The sequence below is a fragment of the Lissotriton vulgaris genome, unplaced genomic scaffold (assembly GCF_964263255.1).
Source record: "Lissotriton vulgaris unplaced genomic scaffold, aLisVul1.2 SCAFFOLD_403, whole genome shotgun sequence".
Taxonomy (NCBI): domain Eukaryota; kingdom Metazoa; phylum Chordata; class Amphibia; order Caudata; family Salamandridae; genus Lissotriton; species Lissotriton vulgaris.
In genome coordinates, this window is record NW_028248553.1 from 943,922 (window position 1) to 967,371 (window position 23,450).

A 23,450-nucleotide genomic window follows, 5' to 3' on the forward strand; every position below is an offset into this window, starting at 1 on the left:
CACTTAAACAGGTTGAAGCTAATACAATCTAAAATGATTCGTCCTTAGCAAGTAGAAATTCCGTTTGGTGTGCGAACAAAACTTCCAAATACCACATAGACCTCTGGCCCTCCACATTCAGTTCAATGTCATTCTCCCTTCAGTAGCAGTTTACGAGGCACCATCATGTTGCACATTTCATGCCTTGAATCAAATAAAATACATCATACAAGTACTAGGCTCGCGGATGATGCTGAAGATGCTCTTATAAAAGCCACTTCCAGTGATGTGCTTATCTGGACTGGCAGGGAGGTCCAAATCTGCAAGCAAATATGTTACAATACATTTCATTGGTGGCTTTAAAAGACGAGTCAAATACTCCGCAGAGAGAACAATTACAATTAAGTAATGTTTTAAATAAGCATACTAAGTCAGAGGTATCAAACAGACGTTTGCTGAAAATGAGAATTGACACTTCTTCAGTAGAAGGATACACTTATACTTAGTATCATCTTGAGCCCTAGGTTCTTTTACTTTACCTGTGGAATTTATGGGCCTCAAATCTATAAGTTACATTTACATCTTTCCAGGGTAAAAAATACATTCTAAGATAAACAAATTCAAGTTGAACAACTGACCACTGTGTCAATATTTGTAAACAGAAATACCTGCAATGATAATCATTGTTGACTTCAAACAAAATGAATTTAGTCTACAATGTCAATAGAAATTTTCTGATGAAAATGTACTCCCTCTTCCATTAGGGTGAAGTAAAGGTTTATCTAATTTCAAATACCTGGGTTTAGGATCAAAGCCCAGACTATGATCATAAAAATACATTTCAATAATCTCTCACATTTCAATCCTAAAATAAGCAATAACCATCATTTTAACTGTAAAAATGAGACTTTAAGGCTTAGTCACCACATTTTTAAGTGTGGACAATTGTGAATGGCTAATGATCCTGCAGGAGTTTTGTCATATAAACTAGGGACCCTTTTCATACATAGGTTGGGTGGTGGCATGGAAAGATCATTGTAGGAAAACACATTGCCTCAAGCTAACATATGTTTCTTTCTCATCCAACTGCACTGTTGCTTTCTCCAAAGCCAAGGCATTGGTGAATGTACTACAATAAGGTAATAGTTACTCGCTGATAGCTTCATGATAGTCGCAATGGTGGTTTCAGGTAGGCATCATGATCATCAAGTGGATTTCGATCAACTCTGTGGGATGGCCAAACATCAGTTCTGTGGTATGGGTATAAAAACTGCACATAGAATATCAGCTCTTGTTATCTTTATCTAAGACAGCAGCTTAAGATCTATGAAAGTTAAGAAGGATTCATTACAGGAGAGCCTGCAGTCTTTGTCAATGTGTCCTCTTTTATATTTAGTCAAGGAAGCAAACATTATGTTACAGCAGAATACTAAAAGCTGCCTTATATCAACAAATGTTTGGGAGTGGAGGACAAACCCATTCTTCTTTCACAAATCCTAATGCCATCTCTAACATGCTCTGAAACAATCTAAAAAGAACAAGACCTTTTCTATAAACAATATTTAGATTTTGTTGCGTAGCCTGACTGGAAGCTGGTGGCAGGTGATTGACAATAGTCCTTGCTATTAGCATCAGATTTTATCCCAACACAAAATAGAGTATAAATGTCCCGTAGTAAGACTGTACTTACAACAAGTCCTGATCACCTGAAAGTAATTCTACATGGAAGGTGTAATCCTGATCGGCACAGATAACTTACACTAACACACACCTTTTGCCTTCAAAGGGGTTCTGGTCCAGAAAACGAAGTTCATAGTTTGATTTCATAATAATACAGATGAATCTTCATATCTGTGAGTAAACACTTGTAGAACAGGTCACCGAACAGGTATGTTGTACACCATGTCAAATAAAGCCAGTGATCACCCACAATAACGACCTGAATCGCTTTTAGATTAAAGGGAGGGAGAGAAAATAAAGCAGGCATAAATAATAGTGTTGTAAAAAAAGAAGATTGTGGTACGATTGCAATCTGCACTGCTTCTCTGACTGGGAAAAACTGAGTGCTGGATAAGTAAGAGGTTTAAGCGGATTTGAGTCAAGTGTGTCATGTAGAAGGGGTGACATTTGGCCTTCTATCGCCCCACATTTTCGACTTCTGATGCATTGTTCATTGTGCCAACTGAAAGTCTAACAGTTTATATAAAATAGAACAATGCATATGAAGTTGATTGAATCAATAGTACTCTTATTCTACCATTTACTAATGCAGAGAGGTTTGAGCATTTCTACATGGAAGAGCTAATAAAACAATGTTAACTTCAGCCCAAAATCAGTGAACAAAGGTTCTGCAGAAAGTTTTATCTTCAATCTAGACCAGCTCTCTCACAAACATTTATAAAGTGATGGGAAGAAATGAATAAAAAAAAGTTTACACCTTTCAAATGTAATTATTTCAAATGTCTATAAAAGGAAGTCTGAAAAAGACTTCAAGCAACCTTTAATTCTTGCATCCTCTGCTGCGCAACAAGAATCCCATTATTGCTTTTAAACTGTTCATCCAAAAACCGAGAATGGAGTTTACTATTGAGAGCAGCCACTTAAGAAGTTATTTTGTATTACTTCAAATATATTCTCTGCCAGATAGCGATAAAGGAGATACACAGAGAGTGATTCTTTCAAAGTAAAAAAATGTTCTAAACTGTTTGCTACGTGTAACGTGAAAATGAAGCACACGGTCAGACCACAAACACAAAGCCCAATGCCAAACGATGACACTGTTCGGACTCCTCACTGTCTTGCTTCAATCAACAACAGCTTAAGATGTCCTGTTAACACTGGGTACTGTAGAACAGTGAAGTGGATCTTAAATACAGCAGGTACAGAAAATAGGCTAGCAGTGGTGTGTCTGAGAAGCTTACTAGCCCATCAATACTTCCTTGTATAGGTTTGAATCTTGGCATGCGTTTTGCACACTAAATTAATAGTTCTACTTCTCCAACGTCGTCATTGGCCGTTACGAGTCACATATAGAGGATTACCACTTCTGAGGCACCTTTCAATACTGGTTCTCGGGTAGGCAGTGCATGCGACCAAAGTACTGAGGAAAAACAAGTGTTAAGGTCAAAATAAAAACTGGATTTTGTTTTTATGATGTAGTTCAGTCCGCACAGGAAATAACAGAATTTTTCCTCGTACATTATCAAATGCCTCCGTTACTTCGAATTATTCAGCTGACAGCAACTTGAAGGTTCAAGTGCGCTCACCTTCAGTTAGAGCAACATTAGATATTTATCAGGTGTATTCTTCCAACATACCTACACTGTACACTTAAAAACATACATAAATCGGCAAAACAATTAGAAGGACCTCTTAGGCTGCACCTGTAGAATGCAAACTACCAGACAGATGAAAAAGAAAGGTAGCGAGAGCGTAAAATGTAGACAACCGTTGGAAAAAAGCACAAGAGTAAAATTCATGACTTTAAAATGTAACAGCCCTTTCCAAGAAATAGTTCACTGCCCACCATAATTAAAAGGAAAATTGGCCTTTTACAATATTTTATACATGTTTTTAAAATACACTCTTTAGGAACAGAGATGCCCTTTCCCCTATTTTATGCACACTTTCCTCAAATTCCAACTGTTGCTAAGTTTTCGTCACTTGACTTTTGCCAGCAATGACATGCCATGTGTATTACCAAGGTATCAGCAGAGGTATACACTAAACCCCTAAGAGAAAACAGTATGAAGGAGCTTTTCACTTTCATCCTTTTATTATTCCTTTCTTTAATACCAGGTGGACAATGATTTACAGTTTCAACTGTAAATTGCTCACTTGGAGCTGTAGAGGTAAATGTGTTCCCATCAAGTGGCAACCTTTGTCCCTTATCCACGGTTACCTTACACTAAAAGGCGCAAGGAAACAAGAGCAGGTAAAGATTTTCTTTTTTAATGTTTGTATTGTTATATATACATATATTTGTAAATATATATATATATATTTGTGATCTTAGAAACATTCCAGGACATGAGCACATGCATTCATTGTTCACAGAAGCTCCTGCAGTGTTCAAGAGCCAACCACATTTCCCAGGTTTGGTGCTCTCTTTCACACAAATCGTATTTAAGGGTCCACATTCGATCAAAGTTTTGGTGCTGCCCATGGCAGACTCGAAATAAAAAAAAAATCCATCAGAACTCCAGTAGCTGCAGCATGAACAAAATTAAGTTACTTAAGAGTTCTTTTGTGTTTCAAGTTTGTTTAAAGACTTTTTTGTTTGGCGAAAAAAAGAAAAAAGGAAACGTAATTCTTTTCAGTAAACCTTCCCCACACTGTTGACCCCTCCGCGTGAATCGGTCTCATACCAAAAGACCGCCATGTTCGAAATAGTCTTCTCTTCTTCCCGAAAGGGAAGGCGGCTCAGAAAAGAGCCTTATTGTCCCAAAGTGCAGCGTCACAGAATATTGCACGGTTTTCAATTCCCAGACTGTAGAATGTAAATCGGCTGAACTGGTGCATTACTGGCAGAGTATTAATGATACCATGAAGGCTTAGTGGCTTTGAAAGACCTTTTATGGTGATGAATAAAATAACAGTCAACTTCAAGGTCCCGTTCAGCTTTGTCCAGGGTTAAAACTCGTCACTCTCTGCTGCATGTAGCTGTGTGTCGTCTGCATCTGTCATGCTGCTCTCCTGGGATTCATCGGTTCCCACTTAAAACAAAGATAAAAGTAGTTAGTGTCCATGCATGAGATGCAATGAAAAAGTGATACAATATTTCTGGTGGATACTATATCCAGGGCCGGACAGGGAACCAAAGCAGCTGTGACAAAACTGGTCAAACCATGCTTAATTGACCCAATCTCCTCTCCCCCCCCTCCCCCTCCTGCCCCCCTCTCCCGCTACAGATTGAAGTGGGTACCTGAGGAACCTGGAGAAAGTGACCAGCTGCAGCCTGACAATAGGTCTCGCTGGGTTTGTTAATGTGTTTGCCATGTTTAACAGCATTGCGGCTGCTGAGTAGGGTGACCAACTGGCATGGGTGCAAATTCAGGACAGTGAGCGTAAAAACTCAGGACAAAGGGTCAAAATTCAGGACAAAAATTCAGGATAGGAGGTCAAAATTCAGGACAAAATGTAAGTTTTACAAACACATCAGTGGAGGTTGCGCAACAGTATACAAGTAAGTAAATAGACAACCACTAAAGTACAAGTGAAAATAAGCGTATATTAGGTTGAGACAATTGCGCATTTCATGGTTTGTCAGTATGCGCGCAGCTTTAAGCAAATGTGCAGGTCTTTTTGTGGTAACAAAACCGCCCCCACCTTTCCAGCTCCCAGAGAAAACGCCTGATGTCTGGTCCAACCAGTCTGGCCTTGCTATCATCCTCCAATGGTGCCCCTCATCTTCACATAGACCCTCCTCTCATGTGTATTTCATTTCTTCTATAGTGCTACTCATCCCCAAGTATGTGGGGCAGAGTGTTGGAGTGTGTTACAACACACATATTATATAGAGACACTCATATAAATGAGTAAGTCAATGTATAGGAAATGTTGCTTAAGATAATGGGGCTTACAATGTGTAATCATACTTTCATCCATCATTCAGTCTTTCACCATTCATTCTGTCCTTCCATCTGTGTGCCCATCCATGTCCATAGTCAACCATTTACAAACCTATCCACCACGCATCTTTCCATCCATCATTTCACTCATCCATCCCTCAATCCACCCTTTTACTCATCCATTATCCATCCATCCATCCACCCTTTTACCCTATCCATCCGCACTCATCCATCCACTCTTCCACCCGTCCAGCCATTTACCTATCCAGCCACCCTTTCACTTACTCATTCATCTAGCCAGTCACTCATACTTTCACCCATTCGCCCGTTCAGTCATCCATTTATCCATCCCCCTTTCTTTCAATTCCCCTTTCACTTAGCAATCCATCCTTCCATCCACCCACCCATCCACTCATTCACTCATGAATCCATCCATTGAACCCATCATTCATCCATCCTTTCACTCACTCATCCATACACCCTTTCACTTCTTCACTCATCTATCCATCCTTCTGTCCATCTATCCGCCCTTTCACTCACTCTTCCAGCCTTACATCCACCCTTTCACTCATCCATCCATCATTTCACTCACCCATCCATCATTTCACTCATCTATCCAGCCATCCATCCACCCATCCCTTCACTTACTTACTCACCTTTTCACATTAATTATGAGACCCATCAAGAACTCCACCCTCACTGTAGTTCCTAAAGCAAGAGGTGGGGTGGGGAGGGTTCACTATGCTCCTACACATAGGTAATCTGAAAAAGTGGAAGGCATGAGTCATGCATGATGCACAGTGCCTGGACATGGGGCGACTGCGACATGGTGTTGTTTCCAGAGCTTTAAGTGGGATGAAAAAACTAGGGGGGGGTCTCTCCAAAATTGTGTTTGATGTAATAAAATGAGTGGCTTACAACACCTAAGCTAAAAATCTGTGCTTAATATAATATACCGCCCGACTAGTATTTTTGTTGCTTCTGTCATTGCATCCAGATATATTTTACAACAAGTAATGTTACACCTGCAACAAGCCAGAACTATTGGCTTTGTCAATGGTTGTTAGTTGCATAAAATAAAAAAGCAGCAACCATGGCTGCTATACTATAACTGTTTCCTTGTGAACTTCTTTCACCGCCTTCCTTTGATTAACTGGATTCTCACCTAGCAGCAGCATGGGCGTTTTTGCACTATTTTGTGACAGAATGCCCTGGACCGAGGCTGGAGGAGGCCACCACACGCTGTGCCAGCCCAGACTGACCCATTGCCATTCTGTATGTGGCAATCAGCCCCAGACAGAAGGAAAATAGGGGGGGGGGGGTGGGCTGCTCTTGTGCTCAGAGGAGTGCGAGGCAGCCCCATCAGGGAGCTGGGGCCTTTCGCAGGGCAACAGCTCTGTTAACTGAAAGGCCCAACATTACGGACAAAAAGGGATCCTCGGACGTGAGGTCCAATTTACGGACTGCCCGTGAAATTTACGGACGGTTGGTCACCCTAATGCAGAGCACCAGGGCGAAAAAACAGACCTAATGATGGACTGTTGCATCATTTTGTAGGGATGGGCACGCATTGATCACCCATGCGCACACTTACAAATGCCACTGTTTCGTTTTTTTATTTATCGAACCGAGTCGGATGGATTAACAAGATAAAACAAGTAAAAAGTAGCCCAAAGAGCGGTTTTAAAACCAGTGCTTTAAATGGGGAAAAAATAAGTGCAGGTACTCATTAAAATAAGCTAGAGGTGTGGCAAGTGGGAGGAGCTAGGGGCGAGGCCAAGGGCAAGATATGATGGTACATAATGGCTTCTGTACGAGTTGAAGCACATATTAAAATACATGAAATGCGCTTATGTAAACAAAACAGGTTAACTCATTACACAAAAAAAAGCCAAACAGGATGATATGTTAACATTTCCTTGTTTTGTAATATTTGCTGTTTCTTAATGCCCGGTTATTTATTGTTGTTTGGCATAATTCTATATATTCTCAAGGGCGCACACAAGAAAGAAAGCAGACATGTTCACAAAAGCATTCCATACATTGCCTTTACTTTATCTCCTGAGAGCGTCCTGATACTTTCCCTCGTTCTCACTCAAAAACAGGCACATACAAGCAGGCAAGCACACAGGCATAAGCAAACACTTACCTCCCACGGCTTTCTTAGTTGCCACAGTCAGAGTGCTGCCTCCACCCTGGGTTTGCACAAATTCACACAATAGTGTGAATGTGATTAACAGCACAGAGCCTAAATAAGCCCTCCACTGTCAAGCAGGGTGTGATGGTGAACACTGGGACATCAAACATAGGAGTCCATGCTCAATAGTTCAGCAGCGGCTCAGCTCAGGACTACAGAAGTGCCTTGGCTGTCAGAGATAGGTTCCAACTCGGACAGCCTAGTGCTCACCGGCACTAGCAGTCAATGAGCCTGCCTTTCATGAGTGTTGTTACTCTCCTTGGCAGTAAAGAAGTGCCGATACTAACACTGATAAAAATAAGAAGTGAAGGTACTCGGTACCTGCAAGTACCGGTCCATTTAAAGCACTGCTACTGCCCTTTTCCCTACGACCAGGCTCTTCATGTCTCTTGCTGGTTCAGTGCCTTTACATTCACATATCCTCTCTATTTGCCTCTCATCTTTACCAACCTTCTACCTATTTCTGCATCTCTTACTCCCACCTCTCGCTTACTCTCTCCACAAGTCTTACATTTTGGAACTGGTATTTTGTTCTGATATATATATATATATTTTTCGGCAATGTAATCCTTTAAGCTTGATGAAAGCACTCCGCAGCGTGTGCTCAGCCCAGGGGTCGGATCCTGACCCAAATTAATTAACTTGGACAAAGGAGGCGGCACAGCCGGATACTTTTGAAAGCCTTTATTTCAACGTTTCACCCCACCAACACGTTTCAGCCAGACAAGGCTTTGGTCACGGTCAGTAAGTCCTTCTACTGTTTCCACATTTATACTAGCCCATATTAGCCATTAAGTGGCATTATGGGATATGTAGTTTGGAACAATTAATTAAAATTAAAAGAAAAGGAAAGACAGGTGCGCTTTTCTTTACACTCCTATAGTATGTGGCGTCGAATGTTAATTCACATCGGCAGAGTTATTTTCAGTTGTTAAATGTCGTGGGATAGGTACCCATATTTACAGATTCTGTTCGCATTGGGTTAGTACCCCATTTCGGTTTGGAAGTTCATTTGCACATTTATTCCAGATGTATGTAAATTTATTTTCCAAAATGAATGCCTCTTGGGCTCTTAGTTCGTAATCTGATTATGAGGCGTGATTCCATTTGACGTAGTTTTCGAACAGAATCTCCCCCTCTTTCCATTTTTGGCAGCATTCTGATCCCATAGAAAGTCATTGCTCTCCAGTCTCCATTTTGGCATGTGCTGATGTGTTTGGCAGTTGCATATAGCATGTTCGAATTCTTTTCCGCACGGATGTGTTCGAGAATTCTCTTCTTCTATATATATATATTACACATTTTAGCTCAACGTCACCAGATTCAGGGCGCGTCTTTAGCTGTGCAGCTTCCATGGCGGAGCCCCAAGCCGTAATATATAATCTCAACCCTCTTTTCCAAGATGAATGGAGGCACACTCAAGTGATTTCACAATCTTCTTTTAATTACATCCAACGCTTCACGGGCATTTCATCGCTTTAACCAACGCGTTTCAGCCTCTCCGAGACCTTGATCACAGTTGATGCTTTGCACTTTGTTATCAGCAAATACTTTCAAAAGCTCATCATGTGACTTCCTGTTTCATCACAGGGGTTTCTGGTAGACTTAGGTTTTGCCACTTTATCATTCTTTTGGTACAATTTGTCATGTATCTCTATAGCAACAAGTTCATTCTTCATAATATTTCCACATTCTTAGCCTCTCATTTCATTTTTGATTCCTACCGGAAAAGGCCTTTTGCATGTCAATGTAATTAATTCTCAGCATTCCAATAATTATTCTGCCTCTCACAGCCCTCAAATGGGCATACTTTCTCTGTTTCAACCATTTTTCTTGTATGAGGACTTTTTTACGGGAAATTCCCTTCTAGCTATCATTCATCTCTGCAATCTAACCATTGCTCTTTATATTCAACAATGCCTTACTCCATATTGTGACATCATATTTTATATAAAGGAAAATGCAACTTACCAGTATGCATCTGTTCTTGGCATGTAGAGCAGCAGAGTTACACACTGTGCATAGATCGCCACCTAGTGTTGGGCCCGGATGTTTGCAGTTTGTTTTTGTCCTGAAAAGTTTTTTGGAAGTCACGAGATAGGCGACTCCTCCTCTGGACCACATTGGGCATGGACATCGGCGCCATCCTCAGATTATTTTTCGCCATTAGGGAAATGCTGGAGCTGTGCAAGGAAAGGAAGGATTTCCATGTAAGCTGTATCTAATTAAGATAATACTGGAACAGGTAAGAGTACCCGGGGAGGCGGGTGGGCGTGTGTAACTCTTCAGCTCTACATGCCAAGAACAGATGCATACTGGTAAGTAGCATTTTCCGTTCGAGGCATAAGAGTTGCAGATTACACACTGTGCATGGATTGTATAGCAGTACCCATTCTTAGCGGCGACCACCCCTATCTGTTGCAGTAGTTTGAAATAGTGTTTTGAGAACAGCCTGGCCCACATTAGCTTGTTGTTTGGTTTGCACATCTACACAATTGTGTTTTGTGAATGTGTGCGTGTAGACCATGTAGCTGTTTTGTAGATGTCATCTAAGGGAATGTTCCCTAAAAATGCCATTGAAGCCCCAATTTTCCTTGCAGAGCTGGCATTAGGAGGAACAGATAACGTAAGTTTAGCTTTGTGATAGCAAATTTGTATGCATTTAACAATCCACCTAGCTAACCCAGATTTTGATAGAGGGTTGCCCTTGTGTGGTGGTGAGAAAGACACAAAAAGTCGTTTGGTCTTACGAAAGGGTTGTGTTCTCTCAATGTAACATAACAATGCTCTTTTGTCATCTAGGGTATGAAGAGCTCTTTCTGCTACTGTTTGTGGCTGCGAGAACAACACATGGAGTTCCACAGATTGATTGAGGTGAAAGGGAGAGATGACTTTGGGAAGTAATTTTGGATTGGTACGGAGACCGACCTTATGGTGATGCATTTGCAAGAAAGGTTCTTCAATGGTTAGTGCTTGTAGTTCACTAACTCTCCGTAGTGAAGTAATAGCTACTAGGAATGCAACCTTCCATGTTAAAAAATTTTGTTCACATTTATGTAAAGGTTCGAAGGGAGGTCCCATTAGCCATTGAGAACAATGTTTAAATTCCACACTGGTGAAGGAGGTACTCTGGGAGGAATTATTTGCTTGAGGCCTTCCATGAAAACTTTAATAGCAGGCACTCTGAACAGAGATAGATGCTGTCTGTTCTGTAGATATGCTGCTATGGCATTAAGGTGCAGTCTAATAAATGTGTAGGCTAAGTTACATTTTTGAAGATGTAATAAGTATGCTATGATGTGTTGAATAGACATGTCTAGAGGATTAATATTGTTGTGACAATATATTACAAAGCGTTTCTACTTGTCTGCATAGCAGGCTCTAGTGGTTGGACGTCTAGTCTCTTTTATGGCGTTCATACAGTCAGGAGGAAGGTTAAGATATCCGAATTCTAGGATTTCAGGAGCCAGATCGCAAGGTTGAGCTAAGCTGGGTCCTGGTGTCTGATCTCTCCACGGTTCTGGGTTAAAAGGCGTGGAGCTAGGTATAGCTTTTGGTGCGGCACTATAGACCGTTGAAGCAGTTGACCGTTGGGCTTTGTTGTTTTCTTGTGCTCTGTCCTTTTTTCCACCTTAAACAGAACAGGAACACTCTTTTGTTGTTGATGCATGTTGTTTGGAATGTACGTCTACACAGTAGTGTTTAGTGAAAGTATGTGTGGTAGACCATGTGGCTGCTCTACAGATATCCTCTAAGGGAATGTTACCTAGGAAAGCCATAGAGGCCCCCAACTTCCTGGTGGAGTGGGCCCTCGGTGGGATAGTGAGAGTGCGCTTAGCTTTAGCGTAACAGATCTGAATGCACTTCACTATCCACCTAGCAATCCCTGCTTTAGAGATAGCGTTTCCCTTGTGGTGAGTGGCAAAAGCAACAAAAAGCTGCTTGGTTTTGCGAAAATCTTTTGTCCTGTCTACATAATACATCAAGGCCCTCTTAACATCAAGGGTGTGGAGCATGCGCTCCGCCAGCGTTTCTGGGTTTTGGAAAAACACCGGCAATTCAATTGTCTGGTTTAAGTGGAATTGGGATACCACTTTGGGTAAGAATTTAGGGTTAGTGCGGAGCACCACCCTGTTAGCATGTACCTGGAAAAAGGGTTCTTGGATGGTGAGCGCCTGCAGCTCGCTAACCCTCCGTAGCGAAGTAATCGCTACTAAGAACGCAACCTTCCAAGTCAAAAACTGAAGCTCACAAGAGTGCAGTGGCTCAAAGGGAGGACCCATCAGCCTCGTAAGAACCACATTGAGGTTCCATTCTGGAGCTGGTGGGGTCCTTGGTGGAATGACCCTTTTGAGTCCTTCCAGAAAGGCCTTGATAGCAGGGACCCTGAAGAGGAAATGCGTTACTTACCTGTAACAGCAGTTATCCAGTATTGGTGTCTTTCATAGATTCACATGCCTGAATCATTCCCCGTCGTCGAGACGGGAGCCTCCGGTAAATAAAAAAGTAATGTCCATAGACATACATAGAGAGAAAGGGTCCAAGGGTCTCCCCTTAGCAGCCTTTCCTTGTCCTTATGTAAAAAGGACCAAACTGACCTAGTCAGCCAATCAGCTCCGACCTCCCTCTAGAACCTTCCTGGGAGGAGCCTCAGTCCCTCAGATTTTCGTACGCACCCAGCTAGGTTTGGCGTAATATAGTTCCGAGAGGGAGGTGAGTCCTTCCCGGGGAGGCGGGAGGGTTGCATGTGAATCTATGAAAGACACCAATACTGGATAACTGCTGTTACAGGTAAGTAACGCATTTCTTATCCAGTATTAGGGGTGTCTTTCATAGATTCACATGCCTGAATCAGAGTAGCTAGCAATCACAGTAGCACATTTGTAAAACAGAGTCGCTCTGCCGTCATAGTAGATAATGCATATAATATCATACAATAAAGAGACAGCTTAGATATAATATCATCAGAGCAATAATGTGCATACCTGGAAGGCGGGATGTAGGAAGGCTCACCTTACTGAAAGAGATGGCGAAGCACCGCCTGGCCCACTGCCGCATCCTTCTGGAGTTCAATGTCCAGGCAGTAGTGTCTGGAGAAAGTATGCGGTGACTTCCAGGTCGCCGCCCTGCAGATGTCCAGGATTGGCACTCCTGCAAACAGCGCCGCTGACGTGGACATCGCCCTGGTGGAATGAGCGGTAACATGAACATTTAGAGGCCGGCCGGCCTGTTCGTGGCAGAAGGAAATCGCCGAGGAGATCGTTCTGGATATGCTTTGCTTCGTGAGTGGTAGGCCCATTCTTGGCCTGCTGTATGCCACGAACAGCTGTGAGGATTTCCTTAGATCCTTAGTCTTCTCCAGGTAGAACTTCAGGCACCTCATAAGGTCCAAAGAATGCAGTGACCTTTCCGCTGCTGTGGAAGGGTTGGCGAAGAAAGACCTAAGGACCAAAGGTTCGTTGAGATGGAAGTCCGACGGTACCTTTGGAATGAACTTAGGGTTTGGTCGCAGTATCACCCTATCATGTCTGAATTGTAGATAAGGTTCTTGAATGGACAAGGCTTGCAGCTCGCTAACCCTTCTGGCCGAAGTTAGAGCGAGCAAGAGTGCAGTTTTCCATGAAAGGTGTTGAAGCGATGCCCTGTGAATGGGTTCAAACGGGTGTCGCATGAGCTGGTTGAGTACCAGGTTAAGCTGCCAGGTGGGGGGTACCTTCCGAGGCCTCGGGAAGGATCTGTATAGTCCTTTGAGGAATTGTTTAACTAGCCGACTAGACCACAGAGATGGTCCTGTGATCGTTCTGGTGAACCTCGAGATTGCTGCCAGGTGGACTTTGATGGACGCATGCGCCAGTCCCGACTGGGCCAAATGCAGGAGGTATGGTAGTATTTGTTCTGGTGTGATGGTGAGTGGCCGTAAGCCCTGTTCCGAGCACCATATGCAGAATCTCTTCCATTTGAGACAGTAGGTCTTGTTCGTACTGTCCGCTCTTGCTTTGGCTAGCACATCCCTGCAGTCTTGTGGGATATTCAGGTCCCCGAATTCTCTGTGCTCAGGAGCCAGGCTGATAATTTGAGCGATTGGAGGTTCGGGTGTTGCACTTGCCCGTTGGACATCGTCAGTAGGGCTGGGTGTTGGTTCAGTCGGATCGGTGATTTGATGGATAGTCGAAGCAGATCCGAGAACCAGTGTTGCCTCGGCCAGGACGGGGCGATCAGGATCAGGGTGCATGGTTCCGCTTTCATTTTCCTCAGGAGCCGTGGAATCATCGGGAATGGAGGAAAGGCGTATGCAAAGACGCTGTACCATCCGATGGAGAACGCATTTCCTAGTGATCCTGGTTGGGGATGCCAACTTGCGTAGCACGGGCATTTTGCGTTCCTCCTGGTGGCAAAGAGGTCGATGTTTGGGACTCCCCAAAGAGAGAAGATGTGAGTGAGGGCGCTGTCCGATAGTTCCCACTCGTGGGAGAGGGATTTTTGCCTGCTCAGGGCGTCCGCGATGGTATTGTCCCTTCCCGGCACGTACTCCGCTTTGAGTTGGATGTCGTGTAGTACCAGCCAGTTCCAGATCGTCTGTGATTCGCGTGAGAGCGAGAGTGAACGCGTTCCCCCTTGTTTGTTCAAATAGTGCATCGTCGTGGTGTTGTCCGTCCTGACGAGCACTGGGGATTTCTGGATGCGGGGTAGGAAGGCTTGTAGAGCCAGAAACACTGCTCTCAGCTCCAAGAGGTTGATATGGAGCAATTGCTCTTGAGAGTCCCATTTGCCGCTGATCTGTAGGTCCTGGAGCACCGCGCCCCATCCCTCTAGGGAGGCGTCTGTTGTTATCACCAGCGGTGATGCTGGGAGGAGAAACGGTAAGCCCACCATCAGATTGTGACGACTTGTCCACCATTGTAGAGCTTTTGAAATCTTCGGTGTGATCCGAAGGATGTCTTCGAATGAGCCAGTGCTTTGGGTCCATTGGCTCGCGAGTGCCTCCTGCAAGGGCCGCATTCTGAGCCTGCAGTGCGGTATGAGGAGTATGCAGGAAGACATCATCCCCAGGAGGGAGGAGTAAGTCCGAACTTTCAGGTGCTTTTTCTTTGCCACAGCCGTGGCCAGAGATAAGATCCTGTCTGCTCTTTCTTTTGAGGGGAAGGCCTTCGTGCAGCTTGTGTCTAACATGGCCCCTAGGAAGGTAATTTTTGTTGCGGGCACCATGCATGATTTCTTGATATTGAGCGTCAATCCCAGATTTTGAAAGAGATTGGTGCAGGCGTTGGAGGACGTGACCGCGTCCCCAGGTGAGGGTGCTTTCACCAGCCAGTCGTCTAGGTAGGGGAAGACTTGGTGGCCCAGTTGGCGCAGGAATGCCGCCACAGGCGCAAGGCATTTCGTGAATATGCGCGGTGCGGACTTGAGGCCGAACGGCAGTACTTTGAACTGATAGTGACGGTCCGCCACCTCGAATCTTAGGAACTTCCGGTGAGTTTTGAGGATAGGGATGTGGTAGTATGCATCCTGGAGATCCAGTGACACCATAAAATCTCCTTTCTCTAGAATGCCCAGGATTTCCTGAATTGTCACCATCCTGAATGATTGGCTTCGTAGGAAGGTGTTGAGCCCCCGGAGATCCAGGATGGGTCTCCACTTGTTTTCTTTTTGTTGTACAAGAAAGAAGTGGGAGTAGAATCCTTTCCCCTTCGAGGATGCCGGAACCCTTTCGATTGCTCCTTTTTGTAGCATTGTCGAAAGTTCCTTTAGAAGCAGGCGTGGATGTTTGTGTGTCCGTCTGCGTGGAGGGGTATTGGGAGGGATGGAGGTGAACTCGAGAGAGTGGCCAAATCGAATAATTTGAAGAACCCACCGGTCCGTGGTGATGTTCTGCCAATTGTGAAGGAAATGGGTCAGCTTTCCTCCAATTTGAAAGGACGGAGATGGTGTTCGGACTGGCTGGAGTAGGTGGTCACTGGCGGCCGCCAGCGCCCCTCTTGGTGTTTTTACCTCTGTAGGACGATCTTCCGAATGAAGACTGTCTGCCCTGTTGTTGCTTGTTTTGGTACTGGCCTTTTTGATTGTACGAGAATGAGGACGAGGACCTGTTTTGATATGAGCCTCGATAGGAAGATTGACCCCTGGGCTTGTTGCCCCGAAAGGACTGGTTTCTGAACTGTAGAGATCCCAGGGCCCTTGCCGTGTCTGTGTCCTTTTTAATGGCCTGTAGGGCCTCGTCGACCTGTACTCCAAACAGGTGCTGGCCGTCGAAGGGCATGTCTAGAACCTTTGCCTGAACTTCTTGGCGGAATGAAGTGGCTTTGAGCCATCCCTGTCGTCTCAGTACAGCCGCTCCCGCAAGTTGACGGAAGCCTGTCATGGCTGCGTCGATAGCACAGTCTATGAGCTCCGCTGCAGAAGATTGACCCTCCACGAGGAGCGCTTTCACCTCTCCCTGGACGTCATCAGGTAGTTCCTTTATGTAAGGGGCAATGTCCTCCCATAATTGTCGATTGTAACGCCCTAGCAAGGCAATGGAGTTGGCCACCTTGATGGACATGGCCGATGTGGAAGTGAAGCGCTTGCCTATCGTGTCCAGTTTCCTGCCCTCTTTGTCCGGGGGAGCTGACAGTGGTGATGAAGGGTTGCGGGAGTTTTTCTGGGCCGCCTGCGTCACTACCGAGTCCGGTTTGGGGTGACCATTTAGGCAAGCCGCTGCAGTGAGTGGTGCCCTGTATTTTTTATCAAGGCGTGGGACCACCGCTGGCACAGAAGCAGGAGTGAGCATTAGCTTCTTACCCTGTTCCCACAAAAAGTCTATGATTGGAACAGCTTTTGCAGATTTTTGAGGCTGTTCCTTGAAGTCGTGGAGGAAACAGTCCGTTTCCGTGGATTCCACCACCATGTGGAATCTCTTCGCCGCTCTCTCCACCAGCTTGTGGAAACCCGCAATGTCCACCGGTGGGGAGTCCGCTTGGCGTGGTTGTGGTGAAGCTGGGGATGATGTAATATATTCGTCCTCATCAGCCTGGTCCGAGTGGTCTGAGTGAACCTCCTGGACCTCTCCTTCCTCCAGTTCTTCCTCTTCCTCTTCTTCGTCCGAAGAGACCACCACTTGAGGATGAACTTCCTGGTGGGGTTGATGGCGAGGATGAGGGCGTTCCGGTGCGGACACCTGAACATGCACTGGAGGCGTCTGATCTTCTTTGTCCCCTGGTGCGGGACTCTCAGGTGCTTGACCGCCTTTGCTAGGCTCCGGAAAGCGCCGCTTGTAGTCTTGCACAAGAAGTTTCAAGTCATCCACCAGGGTCGCCGGCAGGCATATCATGGGGGTGACTTCGGTGTGGACACTGGCTTGGACCGAGTGTTCCTGATACGTGAATTCGTCCTGTTCCTCATCAGTGCTTTGGCATTTTATGTGGAGGTCTGTGAGTGAAGTAGCGGGATTCAGATGGTCATCCTCCTCGGATTCCTCGCTTTGGAAAATTTCTTGAGGTGGTTGTTTTTCCACCTTGCTAGGAGACGTCGTTTCCGGGGTAATTATTGAGTTGCCCTGTTTGGTAGACTGAATGGTAGAGCTCGTAGTCGTCGAGGGGGCCGTCGACGGTGGTAGCATCATGTACGGCGTCTCCACCAGCTTTGATTTCTTCCATGTTTCGTTCGTCGTCGAATCGCCCGTCGACGGTGTCGTCGTCGAGCCCGTCGTCGACGGTGTCGTCGTCGACGGTGTCTTCGTCGACGGTGTCTTCGTCGACGGTGTCTTCGTCGACGGTGTCTTCGTCGACGGGCTCGTCGCCGACGAGCCGGGCGTCGACGAGGTCTTCGTCGACGGAGGGGTGGACGAAGGGATCTTGGTCGTCGACGACTGCGCAGCCGTCGTCGTCATCGACGGTGCCTTCGTAGACGATTGTCTCGTCGACGAGTCTCTCGTCGACACTCTCGTCAACGACGGTTTTGACGACGACGTGCTCGTCGCTGTTGATGGCGTCGTCGACGGTGTAGTCTTCGTGGTCGACATGGTCAGGGGAATAATTGAAGAAACAGGCCTACCTGTAGATGAAGAGGAAGTAGTCATCGTCGTTGAAGCTGAGGGCGACGATGCCGATGTGGTAGACACCGTGGTTTTTACTGAAGTAGTCCTCTGGCTTTGTCTGGAGGACGGAGCAGGCATTTTGAAGGTTTTATCTTCCTTCGCCGACACTGAGGATGACGCCGATCTCGCCTCAGAAGACTTTTTGTGAGTCTTCGCAGGAGGAGTGTCTGAGTGGCCCGGGGAAGCGTCCCTTGGCCTTTTGCTCGAGACAGCAGAAGTTCTGGAAACGCTGCTCACAGAGGACTCTGGATTGTCCCTGTTCTTAAGCCTGTCCAGCCAGATCAGAAGGCGACCTTCTCTGTCTCTCACGGTCTTTTTGGGAAAAGACCGACAGATTGCGCATTTTTCCGAATTATGATCCGGGTAAAGGCAATACAGGCACAGGTCGTGTTTGTCATCCACATGAATCCTTGTCTTGCTGCAGGAAGAGCAGGCCCTGAACAGGGCTTTCTTCCCCGAGTCAGACATGAAAAAGGCAGTATAAACACACACTTACTTCAGGGGTAGTGTGTTGAGGAAGTCCTTGAAGAGTTTTTAGGTTCAGAGAAACTTCCAAGAGAGTTTGTTGATTTTTAGAATAATCCTGAGGAGAGCTCAGGCTGGAGACTCCCTAGCACAACGTGCGGTAGAAAATCTGAGGGACTGAGGCTCCTCCCAGGAAGGTTCTAGAGGGAGGTCGGAGCTGATTGGCTGACTAGGTCAGTTTGGTCCTTTTTACATAAGGACAAGGAAAGGCTGCTAAGGGGAGACCCTTGGACCCTTTCTCTCTATGTATGTCTATGGACATTACTTTTTTATTTACCGGAGGCTCCCGTCTCGACGACGGGGAATGATTCAGGCATGTGAATCTATGAAAGACACCCCTAATACTGGATAATGACAGGTGTTGTCTATTCTGGAGGTAAGCTGCCATAGCAGACAGGTGAATGCGGATGGAAGAGTATGCCAGATTGCATTGATACAGGTGAAAAAGATAGCAAATGATGTTTTGAATGGAAGCATCTAGCGGGTCAATATTGTGGTTAGCACAGTAGATGACAAACCTCTTCCATTTAGCCGCATAACAAGCTCTGGTAGTGGGCTTCCTTGCCTCCCGAATGATGTTCATGCAATCGGGAGGAAGATTGAGGTAGCCAAACTCTAGGACTTCAGGAGCCAGATCGCCAGGTTGAGCTGTTGCGGATCTGGGTGCTGAATGTCGCCATGGCTCTGCGTCAGAAGGCTGGGAGTGAGATGAAGCCTTTGATGCGGTACCACGGACAGTTCGAGAAACGTGGTGTACCATGGTTGGCGAGCCCACGTTGGAGCAACCAGGATGAGAGTCATCGAGTGCTGCCTGAGCTTGCGTGCCACCAGCGGTATCAGAGGTGCTGGGGGAAAAGCGTACGCAAATCTGCCTGACCAGTTCATCCACATCGCATTGCCCTGTGATTGGGGGTGTGGGAATCTGGCGGCGAAGCTTTGGCATTTTGCGTTCTCCTTTGTGGCGAACAGGTCTATCTCTGGATGACCCCACCTTTGGAAGTACGGTTGGAGTACTGATGGATGTATCTCCCACTCGTGCATCTGATGGCTGTGCCTGCTGAGCAGATCCGCCATTTGATTGTCTTTGCCCGGGAGATGCTCTGCCATGAGGAAGATGTTCCTCTGAATGGCCCACTTCCACATGCTCTGAGCCAGATGAGACAGCTGTGGAGAGTGCGTGCCTCCCTGCTTCTGGATGTAGTACATGGCCGTCATGTTGTCCGTCCGGATCAACACGACTTTGTTGCACAGATGTACTTTGAACGCCTTCAAGGCCATGAAGATTGCCATCAGTTCCAACACATTGATGTGCATCTTCCTTTGCTGTAGTGTCCATAGTCCCTGCACAGTGTAATGGAGTACATGCGCTCCCCATCCCTGGAGAGAGGCGTCCGTCGTCAGGATAATCTGTGGGACAGGCTCTTGGAATGGTCGGCCCTTGCAAAGGTTGTGTGGATTCCACCAATGCAGAGAGTTGTATGCCCGACCGCTCACCAACACTAGGTCTGTCAGTTGCCCATGAGCCTGAGTCCACTGACGTGCAAGGCACTCCTGAAGCGGACGCATATGTAGTCTCGCGTGCGGGACAATGGAGATGCAGGAGGCCATCATGCCTATCAACTGCATGAACACCCTCGCTGGAAGCGAGTGCTGGGGTCTGAATCGTTGGATCAGCGCCTGGATACTGGCGATTCTCACTGAATTCGGCTGCGCGGTGGCTGCCAGAGTGTCGATTGTCGCACCCAGGTACTGTCGCACGTGGGCGGGCTGGAGATGGGACTTTGGGTAGTTCAGAGAGAATCCCAGATCGTGCAGGAGATGAATGGTGCGTGACACGTGGTCCACGCACTGCTGTTCTGTCCTTGCCTGAATGAGCCAGTCGTCCAGGTAGGGAAAGACGTGGACGTGCTGGCGACGGAGATGCGCCGCCACAGTCGCTAGACACTTGGTAAACACTCTTGGTGCCGTGGTGACTCCGAACGGCAGAACCTTGAACTGGTAATGCTGGTCTAAGATCGTGAATCTGAGGTACTTCCTGTGGGAAGGATGCAGGGGAATATGAAAATAGGCATCTTTCAGATCCAGCGTAGCCAGGAAGTCCCCCTGTTGAAGCAGGGGAAGCACCTGCTGCAACGTGAGCATATGGAAGTGCTCCGAGAGGATGTACCAGTTCAAGGGCCTGAGGTCCAGGATCGGCCTGAGGGATCCGTCCTTCTTGGGAATCAAAAAATACAGGGAGTAAACCCCTGTTCCCCGCTCTTGCAATGGAACGAGCTCTATCGCCCCTTTTTGCAGCATGACTAGAACTTCTTGCTGCAACAAGGTCAAGTGCTCGCCTGACATAGGACGGCTCCTTGGGGGTATGTCCGGTGGAATGGACGTAAGCTCTAGACAGTACCCGTACTGGATAATAGACCTCACCCACCTGTCCGTGGTGATGGACTTCCACGCCGGCAGGAACTGCTGGAGCCTCCCCCCGACCGGTGTTGCGTGGCCGGGGGGCAGTGACAAGACGTCACTGTTTGTTGTTGGCGGTGGACCTGGAGCTATTGTTTCCACGTCCCCTGCCCTTGGCATTATTGCCTCTGTAACCACCTCTATTTTTGTTGTTATACGAGGCTTGGGTGTTAGTCTTGAAATATTGTGTGGACTGGGCTGCTTGTCCCCTTGAGGTGCCTCTGGAGTTTGAGCGGCGAAAGGAACCACTCCGAAACTGCTGACTTTGTAAAGCCCCCATGGACTTGGCAGTTTCCGTATCTTTTTTCATCTTTTCCAGTGTGGCATCCACCTCTGGGCCAAACAGATGGTCAGGATTCACTGTCTGATTCAGTATAGTGGTTTGGATGTCGGGTTTGAACCCCGAAATTCTAAGCCAGGCATGGCGTCTAAGCAGCACACTAGTATTGATAGCCCTGGAGGCTGTGTCTGCCACATCCAACGCACATTTAATGGATGCATTTGTAATGAGTTTACCCTCCTGAATCAGCATCTCCCCCGCCTCCTTGTATTGGTCAGGCAAGTGTTGCAGTATGGCCTCTAATGTGTCATAATGGGCCCTATCATAACGTGCAAGCAAGGCCTGGGTGTTAGATATTCTCCAAATATTAGCTGCCTGTGCAGCAATCCGTTTGCCTGAGGCCTCGAAGATCTTGGACTCTTTGTCTGGGGGAGGAGCGTCACCAGTAGTTTGAGAGTTTGCCCTCTTCCGAGCATTGGAAACGACCAGGGAGTCCAATGGCAAGTGTCCCTTGATATATGTCGGATCCGTGGGCGCTGCTTTATATTTCCTGTCGATGCGAGGGTTGACCACACGCGCTCGGGTGGGCTCCTTGAAAACCTCTGTTGCATGTTTAAGCACCCCCTTCAGCATCAGTAGCGTTTTGACTGACTTTTCGGCTACCGAGAAGGTGTCGAACAAGAAGTCCACATCCACGGGGTCCGAGTGCAGCTCGACGTCGTGGTTAGCAGCAGCTCTCTCTATCAGGGCATTGAAGGCCGCCGAATCCTCGGTCGGGGACGTCTTGGCCGCGAAAAGTTGAGCGTCCGGACCCCCCTGCGGGTCCTCCGGGTGCCTCCGGCGGACCACGGAACGTGCTCCTCCTCCGGATCCGAGTACGCCGGATAGTCGTACTCGGCATCCTCCTCGTCCGCCCCGGCCGCGACGGAATGCGTCGGCGAGTACCCCAGTGTTTGTGGGGACACAGGTTCCACCAAAGCCGAAGAGCCCTCGGAGTCCCGTTTGTTCTTGAGAGGGATCTTAAAATGTTCCAACGCCGGCTCCGTCGTGATCTTCCTTTTGAGGAGCGACAGTTTTCCGGTGTTGGCGTCGATGGTTACCTCACGACGTTCCTCTTCAGCAAGGGGTTGGAGTCGAAGCTTCGACACCACCAAGGCCGCTTTAGGTGCCAATACCTCCTTCGAGGGTCCACTCTGTTTCGGCGCGAAGGCCTTTGGCGCCGACTTGGGAGGAAAGGTGAAACGGATAGGCGTTTGCTCCTTCGCAGGCTTAGGCGTGAGCTTCGGCGCCACAGTGTCCTTTCGAATCCGCTGCAAGGATTCCTCCACCTTCTTCGTCAAGGCCGGAGAGGGCTTGACCGGCTCGACATGCGCCTTCTTCGGGGCCGAGGCCCCCTGGCCACGCTCGTCGTCGCCCAGGCGCTTCTTCGGAGCCGACTTCGGGTCCACGACCCCTTTCGGAGCCGACTTCGGGTTCACGACCCCTTTCGGAGCCGACGCAGCAGCGTCGGACGATTTCGCCTTCGGTACCGACCCCGAGGACTTCGGGTCGGCCATCTTGGCGTGGCTCTTTGAGTCGGCCATTTTGGTTTCCTTGGAAGTTGACGCCTCCAGAACCTTCTTCACCAGCGCCACTTTCACTTTCGGTTTCGCATCCGAGGGTGCGTGACCAGTTGGCTTCACTTTCGTTTTCTTCGACGTAAGTGATGGTTCATAAGTGTCCGTGACCGGGCCCGGAGGCGGGGACGTAGGACTCATAGTTAGATCTTGGGTAAGGCCCGAAGGCGATCCCTCGACCTGGGCCGTAGGAGGGGTAATAACCCCAGAGTCTCGTTGGGGATGCTCCTCCTCTGAGCTATCACCCATAGTGGCAAAAGCCTGTTCGTCGTCCCCTACCTCGTCGGCGACTTCGTCAAAGTTCTCCGCACCTTCGTCATAGGTTTCACCTTCGGATGCGGGATTAGAGTCCGAACCTTGCACGTCGTCTTCTCCCTCGACAGATTCCTGGAAAATGTCGTCTGGTGGGGGCGCCGTAGCCGATAACTGAGCCTGGAGCCTATTAGCCCGGCGAATCTTTAAAGTCTTCTTGCTCCGGAACTTCGAACACGCCATACAGGTGTCTTCGCGGTGATCCGGCGACAAGCAGGTATTGCACACAGGGTGCACGTCGAGGTGTGAATATTTAGAGTTACACACCGGGCACTTCTTAAACGGAGTTCGCTCCATAGCAAGAGTGTAGTGTAGGCCCGTCCGCGCCGAAGGCACGTGGAAGGGCAGCAAGAGATGGGAGCTGAGAGTCAGAAAGAAACCCGCACGCAACTATACCGACGCCCAGCCTACAGACGTTTTGGTCTCGAGTAGAAGTTGAACA

The 23,450-nt window shown here is 47.3% G+C and overlaps 1 protein-coding gene across 1 annotated transcript in view; it reads right to left on the reverse strand.

The window, feature by feature from the left end:
• Window positions 1-3,735: 3,735 nt before the first annotated feature.
• The window catches only part of CDC27 (cell division cycle 27), a 533,340-nt gene continuing 513,625 nt past the window's right edge, over window positions 3,736-23,450 (reverse strand). The window contains exon 9 of the mRNA XM_086950015.1: window positions 3,736-4,694. Coding sequence (XP_086806141.1) covers window positions 4,612-4,694 — 83 coding nt within the window. The 3' untranslated portion in view covers window positions 3,736-4,611. The remainder of the gene's footprint in view (window positions 4,695-23,450) is intronic.